The 19,652-nt window shown below is 34.6% G+C and overlaps 2 protein-coding genes across 2 annotated transcripts in view; one reads left to right on the top strand and one right to left on the bottom strand.

Annotated features, from left to right (window-relative positions):
- LOC127843991 (lysosomal aspartic protease-like) overlaps nucleotides 1–833 on the top strand; it is a 32,475-nt gene extending 31,642 nt beyond the window's left edge. The window contains exon 9 of the mRNA XM_052373954.1: nucleotides 602–833. Within this exon, the coding sequence (XP_052229914.1) occupies nucleotides 602–784 (183 nt within the window). The 3' untranslated portion in view covers nucleotides 785–833. The remainder of the gene's footprint in view (nucleotides 1–601) is intronic.
- Nucleotides 834–18,953, bottom strand: LOC127844149 (succinate dehydrogenase assembly factor 2, mitochondrial-like). The gene is made up of 4 exons (XM_052374165.1): nucleotides 18,848–18,953; nucleotides 6,510–6,694; nucleotides 5,569–5,678; nucleotides 834–4,305 (listed from the first exon to the last, which is right to left on the bottom strand). Exons 1-4 carry the CDS (start codon nucleotides 18,914–18,916, stop codon nucleotides 4,196–4,198), a joined length of 474 nt encoding a protein of 157 aa, XP_052230125.1. The 5' UTR covers nucleotides 18,917–18,953; the 3' UTR covers nucleotides 834–4,195.
- Nucleotides 18,954–19,652: the final 699 nt, after the last annotated feature.

Here is a 19,652-nt window from a genome sequence, read left to right on the forward strand (position 1 = left end):
GAAGATGTGCATATTATAAGCCGGTTTTCGTGGGATAATTTTTCACAGAGTAATGGCTCGTTGAAATTTTCCATTGTGCATTTAGTGCAATTCTTGTCTGGGCTATTTTCCAGCAACTTATTACGGGAATTCAATGAAACTTTATGGGAAGCTTCACTACCAACAGGAGATTTGCATATTATCAGCCGGTTAATTTCTCCCCAACTACTGACTGGAATTCAATGAAGCTTTATGGGAAGCTTAACTACCTTAAGGAGATGCGTATGTTATTAGTGGGTTCTTGTTAGATGATTTATTTAGAGAGTTATGGCCCTTTAAAATTTTTAAGTTGCTAAACCATCCATTGTATTATTTTGTCCAAAGTTATGCCCCTCAAGACGTTTCCTTTTATCTGAATATATAGTGCAATATTATGACAAAAAAAACCTTAGGGAGGAGCATCACCCGTCTCCAACGGTTTCTTGTTTAAAATATATTTACTGTACTTCAATTAATGGCATGTTCTCATATACTTATAAATAAATCAAAATTCAAAATTATTAATGATCAATCATAAATGTCCTTATGATTTCTAAGCGCTTTTTCCTACTACCTGTCACAGATAACACAAGCCGGTCAGACTCAGTGCATCAGCGGGTTTCTTGGTCTTGATGTTCCACCCCCAGCCGGGCCTCTGTGGATTCTTGGAGACGTTTTCATTGGTCAGTTCTACACAGAGTTTGACCAGACAAACAACCGAGTCGGGTTTGCAACAGCCACACAGCCGAGCAAATTAGTTAAATGACTCTAGGGAGGGGGAATTAGATGTGAAAAATAAAAACTGAAGAACGTGATTCTGTTTCTCTTTGTTTCTCATTTAACCATGTACACAACATCGAGTTAAACAGTAATGTCAATTACAACATATTTAGTTGAATCTAGGCACCGATGGATAATGTTTATATAAACTGTCTTGATATATAATTGTAATATATATCTTGCCAAAATTTTCATTACAATAATTTTTACGCATTAACATATTAAAAGACAGTCATAATAATACCTGTAGATTAGTGTTCATACTCCCATTGAATTAAACAGATAAAAGAATTCCCCACTTAGCTACTAAAGTAGTCATTTATCTCCTTCAACTCATGAAAAAACAGAAGCTTGCATAAATATAGGGCACCACTCAAGAGTGGAATTCACAAAATAAAGTTACAAGAATCATGCGAGCTATTTGGACAAGAAAATAATTCACAAATACATTTATATATTACACGAACGTAAAATGAAAACAAAAACGATATTTCCCAGCTCTTAAATTTGATACATATAAGATAATAATATGCCAACATATTTTCATCTTATTATCTAATTATGTAACATTTTATCACAATGGCAGTTATAATCTTTTTGGAAGTAGCATTAAACAATCAAAATTTCTCAAAAAGCTGCACAAAATTAAATTTGTTGTCTTTCAATGGATTTAATATTCGAAAAAACATAAATATTCTAAGTACAATTTTATATTTACACATAACAATTTCAATATAACAAGAGATTGCCAAGCAATATGGTCCCCTAACGGTGAAACTCCACCATTGTCAGTAAAAAAATAATAAATATATTTTTTTTTAAATATATTTGTTGCCATAGCAACCAGAATTTTTGACGTAGGAACAAAATGAAATGACGTGCATAATCTCCATATTGCCATCTATCCATGTTTCAAGCTTCATTAAAAAAATATTAAGAACTCTTAAAGTTATCGCAGGATCCTGAAAAGTGTGACGGACTGACTGACAGACAGACTGACAGACGGACGGAGTGCAAACCATAAGTCCCCTCAGGTTTCACCGGTAGGGGACAATAAACACAAAACAATATAAACTACAACTATACATGGAAAAAAGTGTATTACCATGTCTGCCTTGGGGTTTACTACACTGCAGTTTTCTAAGATAACTGCCAATCAGTGCTCCTCAGGGTTAGGGTTTTTACAACAAGAGGGCCAAGATGGCCCTAGTTCGCTCACCTGAGAGGAGTCAGTTCATTCAATCTTTACCTTATGTAAAACATGACCTAGATATTGACCAGACAAACATCCTTGTCAAGTTTCATCATTATTGAACCAAAGCTCTGGCGTAGGGAGTGTTTTTGTTTATGTAAGATTTGAAATGGTGACCTATATTTTGAGTTGACCCCCCAAACATCAAACTTTGCTTACAAGGATTTTGTATAATATAATGAAAATTTGGACAATCTAAGGGCAATAATTATGGCATTAATTATGTGATTTTGCTCATCAACAAACTTGACTGAAATCTTTCAGCAACTTTGATAAAGAATGCTTGAGAAATGTGAATGCTAGAGTGTTTACAAACCAAATGTGGATGGACGGACATTGCAGGTCACAGGGGTAAAAAAAATTGTGCGTATGGAAAGGCCTTGTCCATATACACATGCATACTAAATATGAAGTTTATATCTCAAGGGACATATAAGTTATGAGCATTTTTCAAAACCTAAACGCAGATTTAGATGGAAATGCCTTGTCTATATACACATGCATACCAAATATGAAGGTTATATCTCAAGGGACATAGAAGTTATGAGCATTTTTCGAAACCTAAACGCGGACCCTAAGTTCAAGGTCAAGGTCACAGGGGTTAAAAATTGTGTGCATATGGAAAGGCCTTGTCCATTTACACATGCATACCAAATATGAAGGTTATATCTCAAAGGACATAGAAGTTATGAGCATTGTTTGAAAACTAAACGCAGATTTCGAAACCTAAACGCGGACCCTTAGTTCAAGGTCAAGTTCACAGGTAAAAAAAAATTGTGCCTATGGAAAGGCCTTGTCCATATACACATTCATACCAAATATGAAGGTTATATCTCAAGGGACATAGAAGTTATGAGCATTTTTGGAAACCTAAATGCAAAGTGTGACGGAAAGACGGACAGACAGACAGACGGACGGACAGTCTGATCACTATATGCCCCCTTTCGAACATCCAACCTTAATTAACAATTAACACATAAATGAAACACAAGTATTATTATGAAATCATTAATAATCAAAGGGAGTAACTACTGTATTCTTAAATGCAAAATTTAGAAGAGTTGTTTCACATGAAACATGACCTTAATTGATGATTGTTTGCAAGCCTTTTTACTATATAAGTATAAGGAAAACTGCCACGTCCCCCTGGCTACCATGTTTTTCAACAGACCGGAACCATTTTCAAACTTAACTAACATTTCTAGGAAACAAAAGTTCTGACAAAATTTCATGAAAATTGGGCCAAAAATGTGACTTCTAGAGTGTTGACATGTTTTCACTATATACATATAGAGAAAAATGCCCCGCCAACTGGCGGCCATTTTTTTCCACCGATCTCGACCATTTTCTAAGTCGTCTGAGACATCAATTGAACCAATATTTTGACCAACTTTCATGATGATTGGGCAAAAATTGTGACTTCTAGAGTGTTTACAAGGTTTCTCTATAGCCAAATTAGGACAACTGCCCCGCCCACTGGTGGCTATGTTTTTCAACGGATCATAACCACTTTTGAACTCAACCAAGATATCATTAAGACAAACATTTTGACAAAGTTACATGAAGATTGGGCATGAAATGTGACTTCTACAGAGTTTACAAGGTTTTTCTTTTTTTTCACCTAGTGACCTAGTTTTTGACCCGGCACAATCCAGTTTCGAACTCGGCCGAGATTTCATTGGGACAAAGCTTCTGACCAAGTTTCATGAAGATGGGACAAGAAATGTGGCCTCTAGAGTGTTTACGAGCAAATGTTAACGGACGGACAGACATACGACGGACAAAGACCGGTCACAGAAGCTCACCTGATCAATCAGGTGAGCTAAAAAGCATCACACAATCCTGTTTTATTATTGCAATCTTTGAAATATATACAAAGATATAGGTTAAAAATAAAAAGTGTATTTAATTTTGAATCTGGCTTAAAGTTTCATATATAAGAACCATTTTGACATTAATTTTGGTTAGTTTATAAAGGTCATGATTTCAAGCTTAATAAAATATTTAATCCATATTTTCCAGTGTTGTAAATTTGAAGTTGGGCAAGGTGTTCGAATACATTTTATTAAGTACTAAATGTTTCAATCACTGCCCAAATAACAATATCATGATCACCATTTACTCTTTAATAATTTTGGAGCAATTTTAGTAAAGAGTTGGTTGCTGTAGCCTGACTTGTCTGTCCTCATTCTTTGTGTGTTGTTTCAGCATGTCCATGATTTCATTGTCATACTGGGCAGGAGTCGGCTTAGTTTCTAAATGGGAAATTATAGCCCATAAACAAATATGAAGGTGTAATCTGTCTCTCAACATTCTCACAAATAGTATGAATAATATAAGAGCTTAATAAGATAAAACAATCATCAATGTTACTAGTTCAATTAATGAACAAGAGCTCCGCGGTCTTGACACAGGATTTTTTGCAACAAAACTGACCATAAGAGTAAATCTTATCATAGTAGTGTAAGGGTGACCTTTGACCTAGTGACCTCAATTTCAATAGGGGTCATCTACTGTCCAAGGCCTTTTCACATGGGAAGTATTAAGCCAATCTGTGAATCAGTTGACAAGTTATCGATCGGAAACAAATTCACACTAATTGTGACAGTGACCTTGCCCTAGTGACCCCAATTTCTATAGGGACCATCTACTGTCAAAGGCCAATGCACATGAGAAGTTTATAGCCAATCGGTAAATCAGTTCACAAGTTTTTGATCAGAATTTTTTTCACTCTTTGTGTGACAGTGACCTTGACCTTAGACCTAGTGACCCCATTTTCAATAGGGATCATCTAATGGCAAATGCACATGGGGAGTATCAAGCCCATTGGTCAATTCCTTCACAAGTTATTGATCGCCAACAAACTGGCCTACAGACAGACAGACCGACCAACATCAATCAAAACAATATACCCCCTTTTCGTTGAAGGGGGGATGCATAATGACAATACATTATAAAACAGCAACACCTTTAAAGGAACATGGTAAAAGGTGTAAACATGTGATGCAACAAATCATGACACAAATATATTAAGTGGATACTACGAAAAAGGTTGCTGGTCATGTCTGATTTTCCTACATAATAAATTTAATAAAGATGCTTATAAATGAAAATGAGAGCAAACCAAAAATGCTATTTTATCAATGTATGTTCAAAGGTGTTGCGATATTACAAATAGGTTTGCAACCATACCTTACACACTCTCTCAATATATATATATATATATACATATATATTATAGTTATAAGCTGTTAACCAACAGTTGACCAGTATATTAGATCCAGGCCTGTTCTGTAAATTTGTACATACATGAGTATGTTGTTACAAAATAAAAGATGCAATAAATGTGATATAACAAGAAATTCTGTATTTTACTTGACCATTTGCTGTTCCCCATTTCCACTGTACTGTATTTACAAAATATTCTTGTGTGAAATCATGCTTTACTAATTTGTGAACATGGAAGTGTCATCCACAAAAAATGCACTTGTACATGTAATATGATTTGGAATACTTGCCTGTGATCCAGTAGTAAATGTCCCAATCATTTGTAGGTTTGTTGATCAAACTATCGTACATCTTCAGCTGACTCTCTGTCAGTTTCTCTAAATGAAGAGCTGCAAAAGTACTGTAACAGAACATACACATCCATTGGACAGTAGCATTACAAGCAAATTAATGAAGATTTAATAACGTTAAACAATTAATCAAATGCTGATAAATAAAACTCCATTGTCTTTCAAAACTATTACAAATAATTGTGAATGTATTGCTCCAAAACTGAGTAGTGAACAAGACTAGTTTGCACATATTTCTGAGACAAATATGCATTTACTTTGAAAATAAATTAAGCTTTTGAGTTCATTAAACATTGAGACCACAAATAAAGAATCCTGATTAATCATTGGGTTAAACATTTGTGCATGTACACGAAATGCATGTAACTTGTGTGCAGGGACTCAAATAGGCTAAAAATGGGGCACATAGGAAGTATTTTTCAAATGGACAGTATTTTCTATGAATTTTTTTTAACAGTGATATAAACAAAAAACTGCTTGATTACAAATAACTAGGTTCAGCTTATATTATTGACACACATGATCAAATTAGTAAGTAAAAACAGAGATATGTAAGTAAGAACTTAAAAACATAGCAATGAAGCTTGATATCTTGAGTTCGCTATTAACAAAAATGACAATACAAAAAGTTATCCTGCATCACATCAGGTTCAAAAATTACTGCCAGACAACATTAGCACGTGTTGTGGACTTAACTTTACTTCTAAAGACAATAATTGCATGTGATGTCGAAAATCCATTTACATACTAATTTAAAGTTTTAAACAATAAAAAAAAGCTTCTTTGAAAGAACAATGCAACAAACCTAAAAAGGCAAGAGTTTATTTGCATTCTTTGATAACATTTTACCATACCCAGATCTGTATATCTTGAATTAATACCTAAGAAGCAATCCATTTTCAGTCATTCCCCGTTTCCTACTCTGATACAGCAGTCGAGCCTTTTTCTGTTCCAGAGGTTCTTTGTTTCCACGGTCGATATATTCTGGAATAGGCGGTGAAACATCCGGAGGATCAACAATCCCTGATAAACATCTCTGTTGTGAAAAAAGTGCTATTCTGGCCAACTGGAATGAGAAAAATACAAATTTAACAAGCAAATTCGTTGAATTGATATCCCCCGCCTATATACTTCTGGACACAAAAGTGTTATATTTGACACTAAAAAAGCATTTTTTTGAAGATACAAAGGGCCATAACTCTGTTATTATCAGATGGTGTACAATGCCATTTGGCGTACATCATCCTATTATCAATATATATACTCATACCAAGTTTCAATGAAATCCGCAAAAGCACTTCCAAGATATGGCTCCAGACACAAAAGTGACGGACAGGCGGACGGACAGCCGGACAACGCCAAAACAATATCCCTCCGCCTCTGGCCGGGGATATATACTCGTATCAAGTTTCAATGAAATCTGCCAAAGCACTTCCAAGATATGGCTCCGGACACAAAAGTGCCTATAGTAAAAAGCATTTTTTCAAGATACAAAGGGCCATAACTCTGTTTTTAACAGACAGTATACAATGCCATTTGGCGTGCATCATCCTCTTATGCATATATATACTCATACCAAGTTTCAATGAAATCCGCCAAAGCACTTCCAAGATATGGCTTCGGACACAAAAGTGCCTATAGTAAAAAGCATTTTTTCAAGATACAAAGGGCCATAACTCTGTTTATAACAGATGGTGTACAATGCCATTTGGTATGCATCATCCTTTTATGCATATATATACTCATACCAAGTTTCAATGAAATCCGCCAAAGCACTTCCAAGATATGGCTCCGGACACAAAAGTGCCTATAGTAAAAAGCATTTTTTCAAGATACAAAGGGCCATAACTCTGTTTTTAACAGATGGTGTACAATGCCATTTGGAGTGCATCATCCTCTTATGCATATATATACTCATACGAAGTTTCAATGAAATCCGCCAAAGCACTTCCAAGATATGGCTCCGGACACAAAAGTGCCGGAAGGACGGACAGCCGGACGGACGAACGGACAACGCCAAAACAATATCCCTCCGCCTCTGGCGGGGGATAATTAGTATTGCAATGTGTTAAATTAGAAATGCGCAGAAGCTTAGGTAGCACTAATAGTAGGGCTTTGTGCAATAATAATGTTGTCTCATGAGCCCCATGGCCTACAAATAATAGCAATGGTGAACTGCTTACCTTCATTACACATATTGCAGCCCTTAAGATTTAAGTTTATCTCTTCTTTCAATGTTTTGCATTTAAAGTTCTTGATAAATATGACATACCTGTACAGACACTCCATCTCTTTTTAATGTTCCATAACTATTTTAATGATAACACTTTCATTTTTTGCTGCACCAACAACTTCAAACAAAACATGTTTGAAATTTTATAAGAATCTCAATTGATACTTGATATAAACATTTCTTAGAAAACTCTTGAACAACATTTATATTAACTGCTTTATAACATATAGAACATACATGTAAGCACAATTCACATACCGTTATACATTTGATGTTTGCCAATAACAATGTACATATTTTCAAAGATAACATAATCGTTTACTAAGTATTTGTTAAATGTTAGCTAACCAAGTACCATAGAAAACAAGTAAAGCACGCAACCAATATAGCACACAACCCATTTTTAAATGCCAAAATGGAGAAAAAACCATTTCAAGCCAAGGAAACTAGTAAATCCAAACCGAAATGACCTCCATTTTACAATTGCACAATCAAATAATCTAGGTTACTGCAAAGCTTTATTTTGGTTTCAAACAAAAGTTGTGTTTGTCAGAAACACAATGTCCCATATTGCGCCGTTTTTAAATAAAGTTTCAACATATCATTTGGCAGGTTTAGAAATTATCTCCATTTTAAAGCTTATTACTTCTCTTGGATCATATTTTTGACTTTTGACCTTGTAGGATGACCTTGACCTTTGACCACTCAAAATGTGCAGCTCCATGAGATACACATGCATGCCAAATATAAAGTTGCTATATTCAATATTGTTAAAGTTATGGCCAATGTTAATGTTTTCGGACAGACGGACGGACTGACGGACAGTTCAACTGCTATATGCCACCCTACCGGGGGCATAAAAAGGAAGTGTTATTACAGTCTTCGAAATAAGCTTTGAAAAGTTACATGCCAGTCGGGCCAGTTACTTAAGAATTTTTACATGCCCAACATATTTTTTACATGCCCAAACTTTTTTAACCAAAATTATAACAAATCACAACATTTGAACTCTTTCATGCTACACATAGTAAAGCAGAACATTTGTTTCAATAGTAGTGAATACAATTACATCTAATCAGTCACTAGAATTAAGACGGTCGATCGTTACACCAGTGCTCTTGAAAAGAGCGTTCTCTGGTGTCCTCGTACCATTTCTTGGCTTCCTTTTTCTCTCAATCATTGTCAATTTTCTATTTTGGAAGTGTTTTATCGGGCTTAGCCCCATCAACATACCTAAGATACTGCATAGCCTCTATGTCGACAATAACATTTGTTTACATTGACAAAAACGGAAGCGTATTACTAGATTGAAATGATCGATTCAAAAAGCATCTTCTCGATGGTTACCAGACAACTCGCCCCAAAGCCAACTCGCCCCAGGACAAGTCGCCCCGAAAATCTGGACAAGTCGCCCCAAATATATTGGACAACTCGCCCCAATCGAAAGACAACTCGCCCCAAATAAAAGACAACTCGCCCCAAACTAAATGACAGCGTGCAACGAAATATTTTGTCATATATATAATACTCTTTGTGAAAAAAATGTATTAAATAACATTTTTGACTTTAAAAGGAATGCTGAATACACAAAACGAATAATACATGGGGAAAAAAATAAAAATAGAAATGTGTTATATTCATAATTTTATTCATAATTTATAACAATTACAGACTCACGATATTAACATTTGTTTTTATTGAAAACATACAAAGCATCAATTTTAGCATATTAAATGAAATAAATAACACAGATTTATGAATGAAAAGACAATTCAAAATATTATCAAACATTTCCATTTATTAACTCATTTTAAAAATAATTTTAAAACACAGTTTGTAATGAGCCTTGATGAATAATATCAAACATTTCAAACATCCGTAATAATTAACACAAACTTTCACAAAATATTATCAAACATTTCCAACATCTTTAATACTTTTAAAACATTACAAACACAGGTTGTAATGAGCCATGATGAAAATTATCAAACATTTCAAACATCCGTAATAATTAAACACAAACTTTCACACAGAAACAAGCTTTTAAACACAATGGTTGAAACATTTCTAACAATCAGAAGGAAAAACAAGAGCACCGCCTTGCGGGTGCAGACCGCTCATCTATTTTCTTTTTAAAGGTGAAGGGACTATCATTTTCAATCACAAAGGAGGGAGGGGTGGATAGAAGAGGGGTGCATTGTGTGGGGGTGTGGACATTTATTACATTATCTTCCAAAAATGCGAAAAAAAGGAAAAAAAAATCGGGGGAGGGGGGGGGGTGGGGGGTTGGTGGGGGGGGGGGGGGGGTGGGGGATTCTGGGTGCGATGGTTGGACGGTATTTCAAACATAAAATAATAAAAATAAATATTTGTGTTTTGTAACCGTTTCAAAAAACATAAATTGGGGGGGGGGGGGTGAGGTGGGGGGGGGGGTTATAGTGTGAGGGTGTGGTGGTAATTTGTGATCTTAAAAAAAAAAAAAAAAAAAAAATTTAGGGGGGGGGGGGGATTCGGGTGGGGGGTGGGGGGAGGGGGGGTGGGGGGTGGGGGGAGGGGGGGGGGTGGGGGGGTTGTTCTTGGGTGCGATGGTTGGACGGTATTTCAAACATAAATAATCAAAATAAATAGTTTAGTTTTTAACCGTAAAAAAAAATGGGGGGGGGGAGGGGGGGGCACGGGCGATGGTTTGGGTGGAGTCTATTATGGTATGTCAGGTAAGAGTAGTTTTGTCAAAGTATCAATCAAATCTAATCATAAACAAAGAAGTTATGGCAATTTTAGCAAAATTTAATAATTTGACCTTGAGAGTCAAGGTCATTCAAAGGTCAAGGTAAAATTCAACTTGCCAGGTACAGTAACCTCATGATAGCATGAAAGTATTTGAAGTTTGAAAGCAATAGCCTTGATACTTAAGAAGTAAAGTGGATCGAAACACAAAATTTAACCATATATTCAAAGTTACTAAGTCAAAAAAGGGCCATAATTCCGTAAAAATGACATCCAGAGTTATGCAACTTGTCCTTTTACTGTACCCTTATGATAGTTTGCGAGTGTTCCAAGTATGAAAGCAATATCTATAATACTTTAGGGGTAAAGTGGACCAAAACACAAAACTTAACCAAACTTTCAATTTTCTAAGTATAAAGGGCCCATAATTCCGTCCAAATGCCAGTCAGAGTTACATAACTTTGCCTGCACAGTCCCCTTACGATAGTTAATAATGGTTGCAAGTATGAAAGCAATAGCTTTGATACTGTAGGAATAAAGTGGACCTAAACACAAAACATAACCAAATTTTCAATTTTCTAAGTATAAAAAGGGCACATAATTCTGTCAAAATGCCAGTCAGAGTTACATTACTTTGCCTGCACAGGCCCATTATGATAGTTAGTAAGTGTTTTAAGTATGAAAGCAATAGCTTTGATACTTAAGGAATAAAATGGACCTAAACACAAAACTTAACCAAAATTTTCAATTTTTTAAGTATAAAAAGGGCACATAATTCTGTCAAAATGCATGCCAGAGTTATCTAACTTTGCCTGCCCAGTCCCCTCATGATAGTAAGTAAGTGTACCAAGTTTGAATGCAATAGCATTGATACTTTCTGAAAAAAGTGGACCTAAACGCAAAACTTAACCAAAATTGTCAATTTTCTAAGTATAAAAAGGGCACATAATTCAGTCAAAATGCACGCCAGAGTTATCTAACTTTGCCTGTCCAGTCCCCTCATGATAGTAAGTAAGTGTACCAAGTTTGAATGCAATAGCATTGATACTTTCTGAGAAAAGTGGACCTAAACGCAAAACTTAACCGGACGCCGACGCCGACGCAGACGCCGACGCCGACGCAGACGCCGACGCCGACGCCGACGCCAAGGTGATGACAATAGCTCATAATTTTTTTTCAAAAAATAGATGAGCTAAAAACAACAAATGAGCAATAATTTATTTCAATTCAATCTAGCAGGCATTTGGTCCGTAAATGATGAATATTATCAAACATTTAAAAAATATAATAATGGTAAAACATTACAAACACACAGTAACTTTCACACACAAACAAGCTTTTCAAAAACAAGGGTTGAAACATTTCCAACAATCAGAAAGACATCAAATGAGCAACGTTCATGCATTTGGTCCATAAATGCCACTGCATTTCCTCAGTAGGCCGTTGACTGACAATTCTCCGCTCTCGTACGCTTCCCACAGCTTGGAGATTTTTCCCTGGAGAGACGTGTTCTTCCTTCGTTGTCGCCTGGATAGCTTTCCTTCTGATACCATCTTCACCTGTGTTGGGAGAAGGGAAGCCTCTTCACAAAGAAGGGTCAGTAGTAGGTAGAAAGGCAAATTGGCTTTCTTGGCGTGCTGATTTAGTTTCAAGTGCCACCCTTCACAGTCATTATTTGTTCGGACACTCCGACCAAACACGCTCCAATTTTCAGGTCCCCACACCGAAGATTTAAGCCATGTCCTGTCCACATACTCTAGCAAGTCGGCCAGGCGTTCGTCTGTTGTTTTTTCTTTCTGTCTGAAACAAATAAAAATGAATCAGTACTATTACAAGAGACCAGTAATTTGTAAAGTAATAGTCTGAACGGTTTTTCGAATTATTTCTAAATAAGTGAAACGTGGCCATCCAGTTATTTTTTGTATTTCTTTGTGTATTGTCAAATATATAATCTACCTCATAATCGCTGGTTCCACATGTTCCGCTGGCAGGAACGGTATAGACATGACCTTGCGGACAAAGGTGAATACAGTGTCGCGTTGACTGTAGGCGCTCTGTAAAATCAATGAAATACTATATAATAAGTGATATGAAACATCGGCATTTGTATGTGTTATTTTTTTCCTAGATTTATATAACGGCGAAAATTTAAATTTTCGTAAGTACAATCATAAAATTATTTATACACATCCATAATTATATTTATTACCTGGAGACCGAGGCTTTGCACGTGCCGCCATACTTTCAAGTTTGCATGAGTGTGAAAACATTCACAGGCTGTGAGCGAATGTTTGTTAATACTGTATATTTAAGCATATGTAAATATCCGTAAGGGTACGAACTGTAAGGGTAAAACAATTACCTGTGTGTAGTCTTCACTGGTTTTTCCGGCCATCACCGCAAACAGTAACGGAAGCTGCTTCATGTCGTCACCGGACCTTACGAAAGAATGAATGGAAAGCAACTGGTAAAAGGGTTGTCGGACCACCTTAAACGTCCCGTCAATGTACCATGTCTTTGCTTTCTTCAACAGTTGAAGTTGCTGGTCTGTGGCGAATATAAGATGTCATCTTTCGCCGTATTTTTAAATGACACATTTTTATTTATATGTTATACATGTTATTAGAGTTAAGCAGTCAAAAGTATATTTTAAAATGCCAATATGGGTGTAAGACTCGCGTTTCTGACTTGTATGTTTACATCTCGGGTACACCATATGTATGACACCTACTGTTTGATGTTATCTATTACAGTAATTGATAGAAATCACTTATTGATTAACACGTCTGTAATTCTAAATTAAAGGTAAAGTGTGGCAATCGTTATTGTTGTAGACAACATCGGCTCATGTTTGTATCTCGGGTACGCCCTATTTTTATGACACATATTGATTGATGTTATAATTTACACTTATTGACAATAATTGGTAATAAACACTACCGGGGTTAAAAGAAGATCTATCAATATACAAAGATTCGTGCCAAATCTGAAATTTATACTTTATTAGAACATTTTAATACAGAAAAAGATTTAATTCAAGCACGTACACAGTATCTTTAAATAAGAATCCTTAAATGTTAAATGTTCTTTTTATAGGAAAGCTTAAATGTTATTTATCAGTAGTAATAATAATTAACTTAATATATAATTGTTTATTAAAAGTTAGATCTCATATATTAAACTCGCATCGAATATGTTAAGAACATTCTCCGTAAGCAAAGACCTAGATAACATATATAGGTCTTTGCCGTAAGTAAACTAAATTCTATGAATCACATTTCCTTGACATGCTTTTTAATTGAAATATGTATAATGTTTATATGGCTATGTACTGATTGTATTCGACAATCAAATTGTGTGTCTGTCTGTCTTAACGATTTTTTTAATTATTCCGATTCGGTTAAAAACAATAACGATGACGTGTGCAAGCAGGTGCGTGTTGTTAAACCAATCGAATTTCATTGTTTTACAACTTACGGCAAGGTGTTTGTTTGCAAAATTGAAAAATAGATCTGCAAATATCAAGAACCGCTTACGATTTTTTTTTTATAAACTGTCAATTGGCTTCAATAATTTACATTCCCGGCGGGCCACAAACGTGAATTTTTGTATGTGCCCGGCAGTAATTTTACTCGCCACGGGCGATCGGGCGTGTGCTAATTTCGAAGACTGGTTATTATGATAAGAAGCATCAATTGCATCATAAGCACTATATATTTTTTTTACAATTTGTATTTTTCTAGCAACAAATAAATAGTTCTTATGTATTTGTTGTAAACAATTTGAACTGATTAAAAGCATGCAACAATAATACTATGTAGAACATCATGTCATTCTTTCTAAAGGGAAAAGTGTGGGAGTTAACTTTAAATGCTTAATAAAAACTTAATGTGAAGGGGAGATAACTTACTCTAAAATAATCACTTGTGGTAACAGGTTAAGGGATGATACTTAACTCTTAAATAATCAATTTTGGTTCATAAAACCGAAGTGCATTTTTGTTCAGAATTTATAATTTTCTATCTGAATAAAAAAAGCTGAATTAATAATTTTTAAGGCAAGGGCAATAACTAACTCTGTACTTTGTGTTAAAAAAAATATAAGTGAAAACTTAATTCTCAGCATATTTGTTTATACAACTATTTTATATAAAAAAATCTCTGGGACTCTTATTAAGTGAGCACAGGAAAATATATAGTATTAGTAAAGTCATTACCAATGAAATTTACATTTTTTTCCTTTCTTAATGCAGAGGCGTATCCAGAATTTTTTCAGAGGGGGGGATCAACTGCATGGGGAGGGTGCGGGAGGGGTGTCCCCTCCAGTCAACATTTTTTTTTTGGAAATGGCACCTTGAAATGATGCAATTTCCTGCTATCTAATCAGCATTTTGCATGATAAAAGTGAATGTAAAACAAAAAAGAACTTGAGTTCAGACATCAAGTGTGACACACACACAGACAGACAGACAGTGGTAAACAAAATGTCTCCCAAACCACTAAAGAGGGTGCCGGAGAGCTGAAAATAAAGTAATCGAAGATAAGTAATTCAATTCAAAGTTTTCAATAAATTTTCTTTTCATTAAATTAAAAAGTACAATTTGAACACAATCACATTTTTTAGAAAGTACCTGATAGCAGCAACAGACTCATTTTCAGTTGGTTCATTAGTTTTTTGTTTCTTGTTCCTAATGGATTCAGTTGTTGCCTGTTGGCGTTTCATTTTGAAAATGATTTAGTTTCATACTAGCCAAGTAATTCTTTATTTTTGAGTCCTTTTTAATTTCAACAAGAGATGTGTTTGTTAGAAACACACAATGCCCCCTACTGCACCGCTTTGAATAATTTTGTTTATATCCCTTTAAAAAATATTACTTTCCTTGTGTAAATGATCTGTACCTGCCAAATGATATTAAATAGAAATTATCTCCCTTTAAGGTTTGTTACTTCCCTTGGATTTTGTTTTTTGACCTATGACCTTGAAGGATGACATTGACCTTCCACCACTCAAAATGTGCAGCTCCATGAGATGCACATGCATGCCAAATATCAAGTTGAAATCTTCAATATTACAAAAGTTATGGCTAATGTTAATGTTTTCGGACGGAAGCACAGACTGACCGACAGACGGACTGACAGTTCAACTGCTATATGCCACCCTACCGGGGGCATAAAAACTGGATGAACATCAAAGCAGTTAGCCCAATGTGTAAAAAACAAAACAAATTAATTGCCATTCATTAAGTGTGCTGTTGAATTTCAATGGCAATAACTTGTTACTCAAAAGGATCATAACTCTCAGGAGCAAATACCAATTAAATTCATCAAAGAAACTAACCGAAAAATTAATGATGATTGTCAATTGCATTCGTCTTTACTCTTTAATTTCTACAAATTGAAATATTGTTTTTCACAAGTCCCATGCGGAAGCCATTTATAAACATTTACCTATTTAAATTCATCAAAGAAACTTACCGAAAAATTAATTATGAATGTCCGTTGCGTTTGTTTAAACTCTTTAATTGCTACAAATTGAAATATTGTTTTTCAAAGTCCCATGGGGCAGCCATTTGTAAACATTTAACTATAGCTAAATGTATCGATGAATTTCATTAGTTGAATGTATCTCCGTCAGCCAATAAAATAGCGCAGTTTATCACTAACAGTCAATGAAGCGTGAAGTTTAGCTGGCGAGCGTTAGATCGTCTGTACACATGCCTGGGGGCTAATCACACAAATCGACAGCTGTTTATGGCTTAATTAGGGGCATATGACAGGAAATACAAAAGTGGATTGAAACTGTAAGGGGCACATTTTTTTAAATCGTATCTAGCCAGCCAGCTGGGGGGGCTTTAGCCCCCTAGCCCCCCACCTAAATACGCCTCTGTAATGCTCTCACCAATATATTATAATATCTAGATAATAATATGTGTGAAAAGACAGAATTAGCAATGCATGAATATACTTCTATATTTAAAGGAAATAATGAAAGAGCTGCACAATGATCTGCATTTTAAATGTCCCGTGTTGAAATAATATCATAGCATGAATTGTACATTGAAAACTGAATCTACATGTTTTTTATTAAAATCATTGACTGTTTAATATGTAGTTACTTCAATGCTTAGTTAACTGCATATTTGATAAGTAAATATGTATGTCAATGAAAACATCATTTTGTTAACATAGATCTTGGTGGAGAGAAAATGTGGAGTGCTTTCTTTCACACTTGTGTTGAATTATAGTTTAACCCTTTGCATGCTGGGAAATTTGTCGTCTGCTTAAATGTCGTCTGCTGAATTTCTAAAATTAGCATTTTCTTCGATTTTTTTTTTCAAAGAATACTATCAGAATAGCAAACAGTTTGGATCCAGATGAGACGCCACGTTCTGTGGCGTCTCATCTGGATCCAAACTGTTTGCAAAGGCCTTCACAACTCGGTTCCCGCACTGTAAGGGTTAAGGTGTGTATCCACTTCAATGGGAGTGTTTATAAAATGTATAATGATAGAGAGGACATACTGGTCGCGTACGTAATTCCAGCCACTTTTGGGACTATTTTAACAAAATCTTTTGTTTTAGGCAACTGGTTTAAACTAAACTTCACATATATAATCCTGGGTTCAAAACTCACCTAGCATGAAAATTTCAATAGAATTAGATCAGTGTATGTTACTTTTATGAACAGAAATTAATGACATATAAACTATCAATTTTCGTAGGGCAATTGTACCTAAAAAATCGGCCACTTTTCAGTTTAATCTGCAGGTACAATTACAAAGAAATATCTTTAGACAATTGTCCTCATTTTAAGAGTATTAATAAAAGTTTACACAAACACAATTTTTGACTTGAAACTTAAAAAATATGCGACATTATTATACTAGTTACTCCCCCTACCTATTTTAATAAATATTAACAGGCCTGCACGGTTAATGGGGAACTGCAAATTTATAAAAATATTTATTTTTAATAGCTTTTATAAATTTTTACTAACATAGCTAAGAAAGTAAAAACATTTTGTTTAATAAGTTGACTTTAGTGTCGATTTTTAGTAAACGCTTATATTTAATTTTACAACATGTAAACTATTAATATTCAAATCAAGGGAGGTAATTCATATATTAAAAGTTTATATTTAGGTCCTGATTTTTTTGTTTAAAATGTATGTTTTATACAATTAATTAAAAATACCTTAATTAAAGTTTATCAGATAGAAATAATAATAATTTTATCATATATATTTGTTTCTTATATGAATATAATTTTTGAAATGGATAATGATGTCACTTTTCCCATGAGAGAAATATCTTGTGTTATCTTTGAGACATTTTAATGCAAACGTTTACAGTGATATGCTTCTTTAATTTGAAAAATATTGAGATTAGTGTTGGTTTTCAAGTTGATTGTTCTAAAATTAATCAAAACATGTGTGTTTAGATCATGAAAATGATTAAACACAGGTGGCCGATTTTTTACGTACAGGCCAGAATTACGTACACGACCAGTATATTATAATTAGTTACCACATGGTATATTATATTTGTTTGTTACTAATTATTTAGAAATAAGTTTTAGCTCACAGCGATATTTATTATTCTACTCCAATTTTCCAATTGTGATAATGTACATTTGCGATAAGGATTTATAGCAGATAAAACATGTTCTGTGTAGTGTACACATAGTTAAAACATAAAATTGCATTTGTTTTTATAAAAAATATGGTTAGTACACATTCTTTTAAAACATTGAATTATACTAAGGATTGGAGCTCATGGGTGAAGCCAAAGGGACCAAAATTTGGGTGAAAAAAAAGAGTGGTCTATTGACAAAAAGACTTATGAAGGCTGTGATTTGAAAAAGACTATCCATGGCTTGCAAGTAAACGGATGATTCAGCTGTTTAAATTCGGATAACAGGCGCCCCCGGATAACAATGTTACATGTTATTAACATGCAGTTTCCATGTAAATTTTGGCACATATCAGACACTGACAGTTTTGTAATAGTTAAATAAGTAGAAATATCGTTGGTTTTTACTGCTTCAATGAGACAGTCAAAGCAAATATATGTGCCTTTGCGTAAAACTTCTCATTTATTAGTCTAGGCGCAATCGTTGCATAATACAACTTACAAGACGATCTAAGTTCGGACTTTACAATCGGTATAATATGATAATTCTAAATAACTGCTCAAACATGTTTGTGTAAAACTTGCAAACAATTAATGCAAACATAATAAGTTGATTTAAATAACAACAACCTTTTGGTAAGAATTGATACTCCATGAGGAGTGCTTAAGAAGAAGTTTAGACACTTGTCTCATTGACATTTTAGCAGCATGCGTCTGTTTGTTCTTGATTGTCAAGGTCGATAAAACAACAACTACTTGTGGTTAGCTTTAAATGGCCTTAGATAAAGTCGGTTTGTTGTCATATTTTTAACGTGTTTATACAGAGATGATATATTTCCAAAAAATATTTGATAATAAATTAATATAAAAAGCTAAACAAACACAGGCATCGGAAGACTGGGACTAATTTAAACTTTATAAAAGTAAACTACAGAAAGAACTAAGGAATGCACACTGGTCTTACGTGAATGAATCCCTATCAAAGTCCATGGAAGATGGGAACAATAAGTCTTTTTGGAAATATATAAAATCAAAACGCTCAGACAATGTGGGTGTCAGCACTAAAAAGTAATGGAAAATTATATCAGGACAGTCAATCGAAGGCTGAAATTCTAAACAACCAATTCAAATCAGTATTTACCAAGGAAGACCCAAAAGAAAGAAACCCTGAGTTAAGTGAACCTTGTTACCCTGAAATAACAGAATTAAATATAACAATTCATGGAGTAGAAAAACTTCTAAAAGCACTGAATGTAAATAAAGCTAGTGGACCGGACAGTATTCCGAATAAAGTACTCCGCCATTGCTCAGAGGAACTTGCACCTGCAGTAACCCATATCTTCCAGTTAAGCCTATCTACAGGCATCTTACCAACAGACTGGAGAAACGCAAACGTCACACCTATATTTAAAAAGGGCAATCGTCATGAAGCTAG

The sequence above is a fragment of the Dreissena polymorpha genome, chromosome 1, assembly GCF_020536995.1.
Source record: "Dreissena polymorpha isolate Duluth1 chromosome 1, UMN_Dpol_1.0, whole genome shotgun sequence".
NCBI lineage: Eukaryota > Metazoa > Mollusca > Bivalvia > Myida > Dreissenidae > Dreissena > Dreissena polymorpha.

Bases quoted from the DNA above. Each gene is read 5' to 3' on its own strand.
- LOC127844149 (XM_052374165.1), bottom strand. From the start codon at position 18,916: ATGTCAATGAGACAAGTGTCTAAACTTCTTCTTAAGCACTCCTCATGG. The intron at 5,679-6,509 runs GTATTAATTCAA...GTTCTGTTACAG, and splicing joins GAAAATGGATTGCTTCTTAG to TACTTTTGCAGCTCTTCATT. The intron at 4,306-5,568 runs GCAAGTATTCCA...TTTCCCATTTAG, and splicing joins CATTTACTACTGGATCACAG to AAACTAAGCCGACTCCTGCC.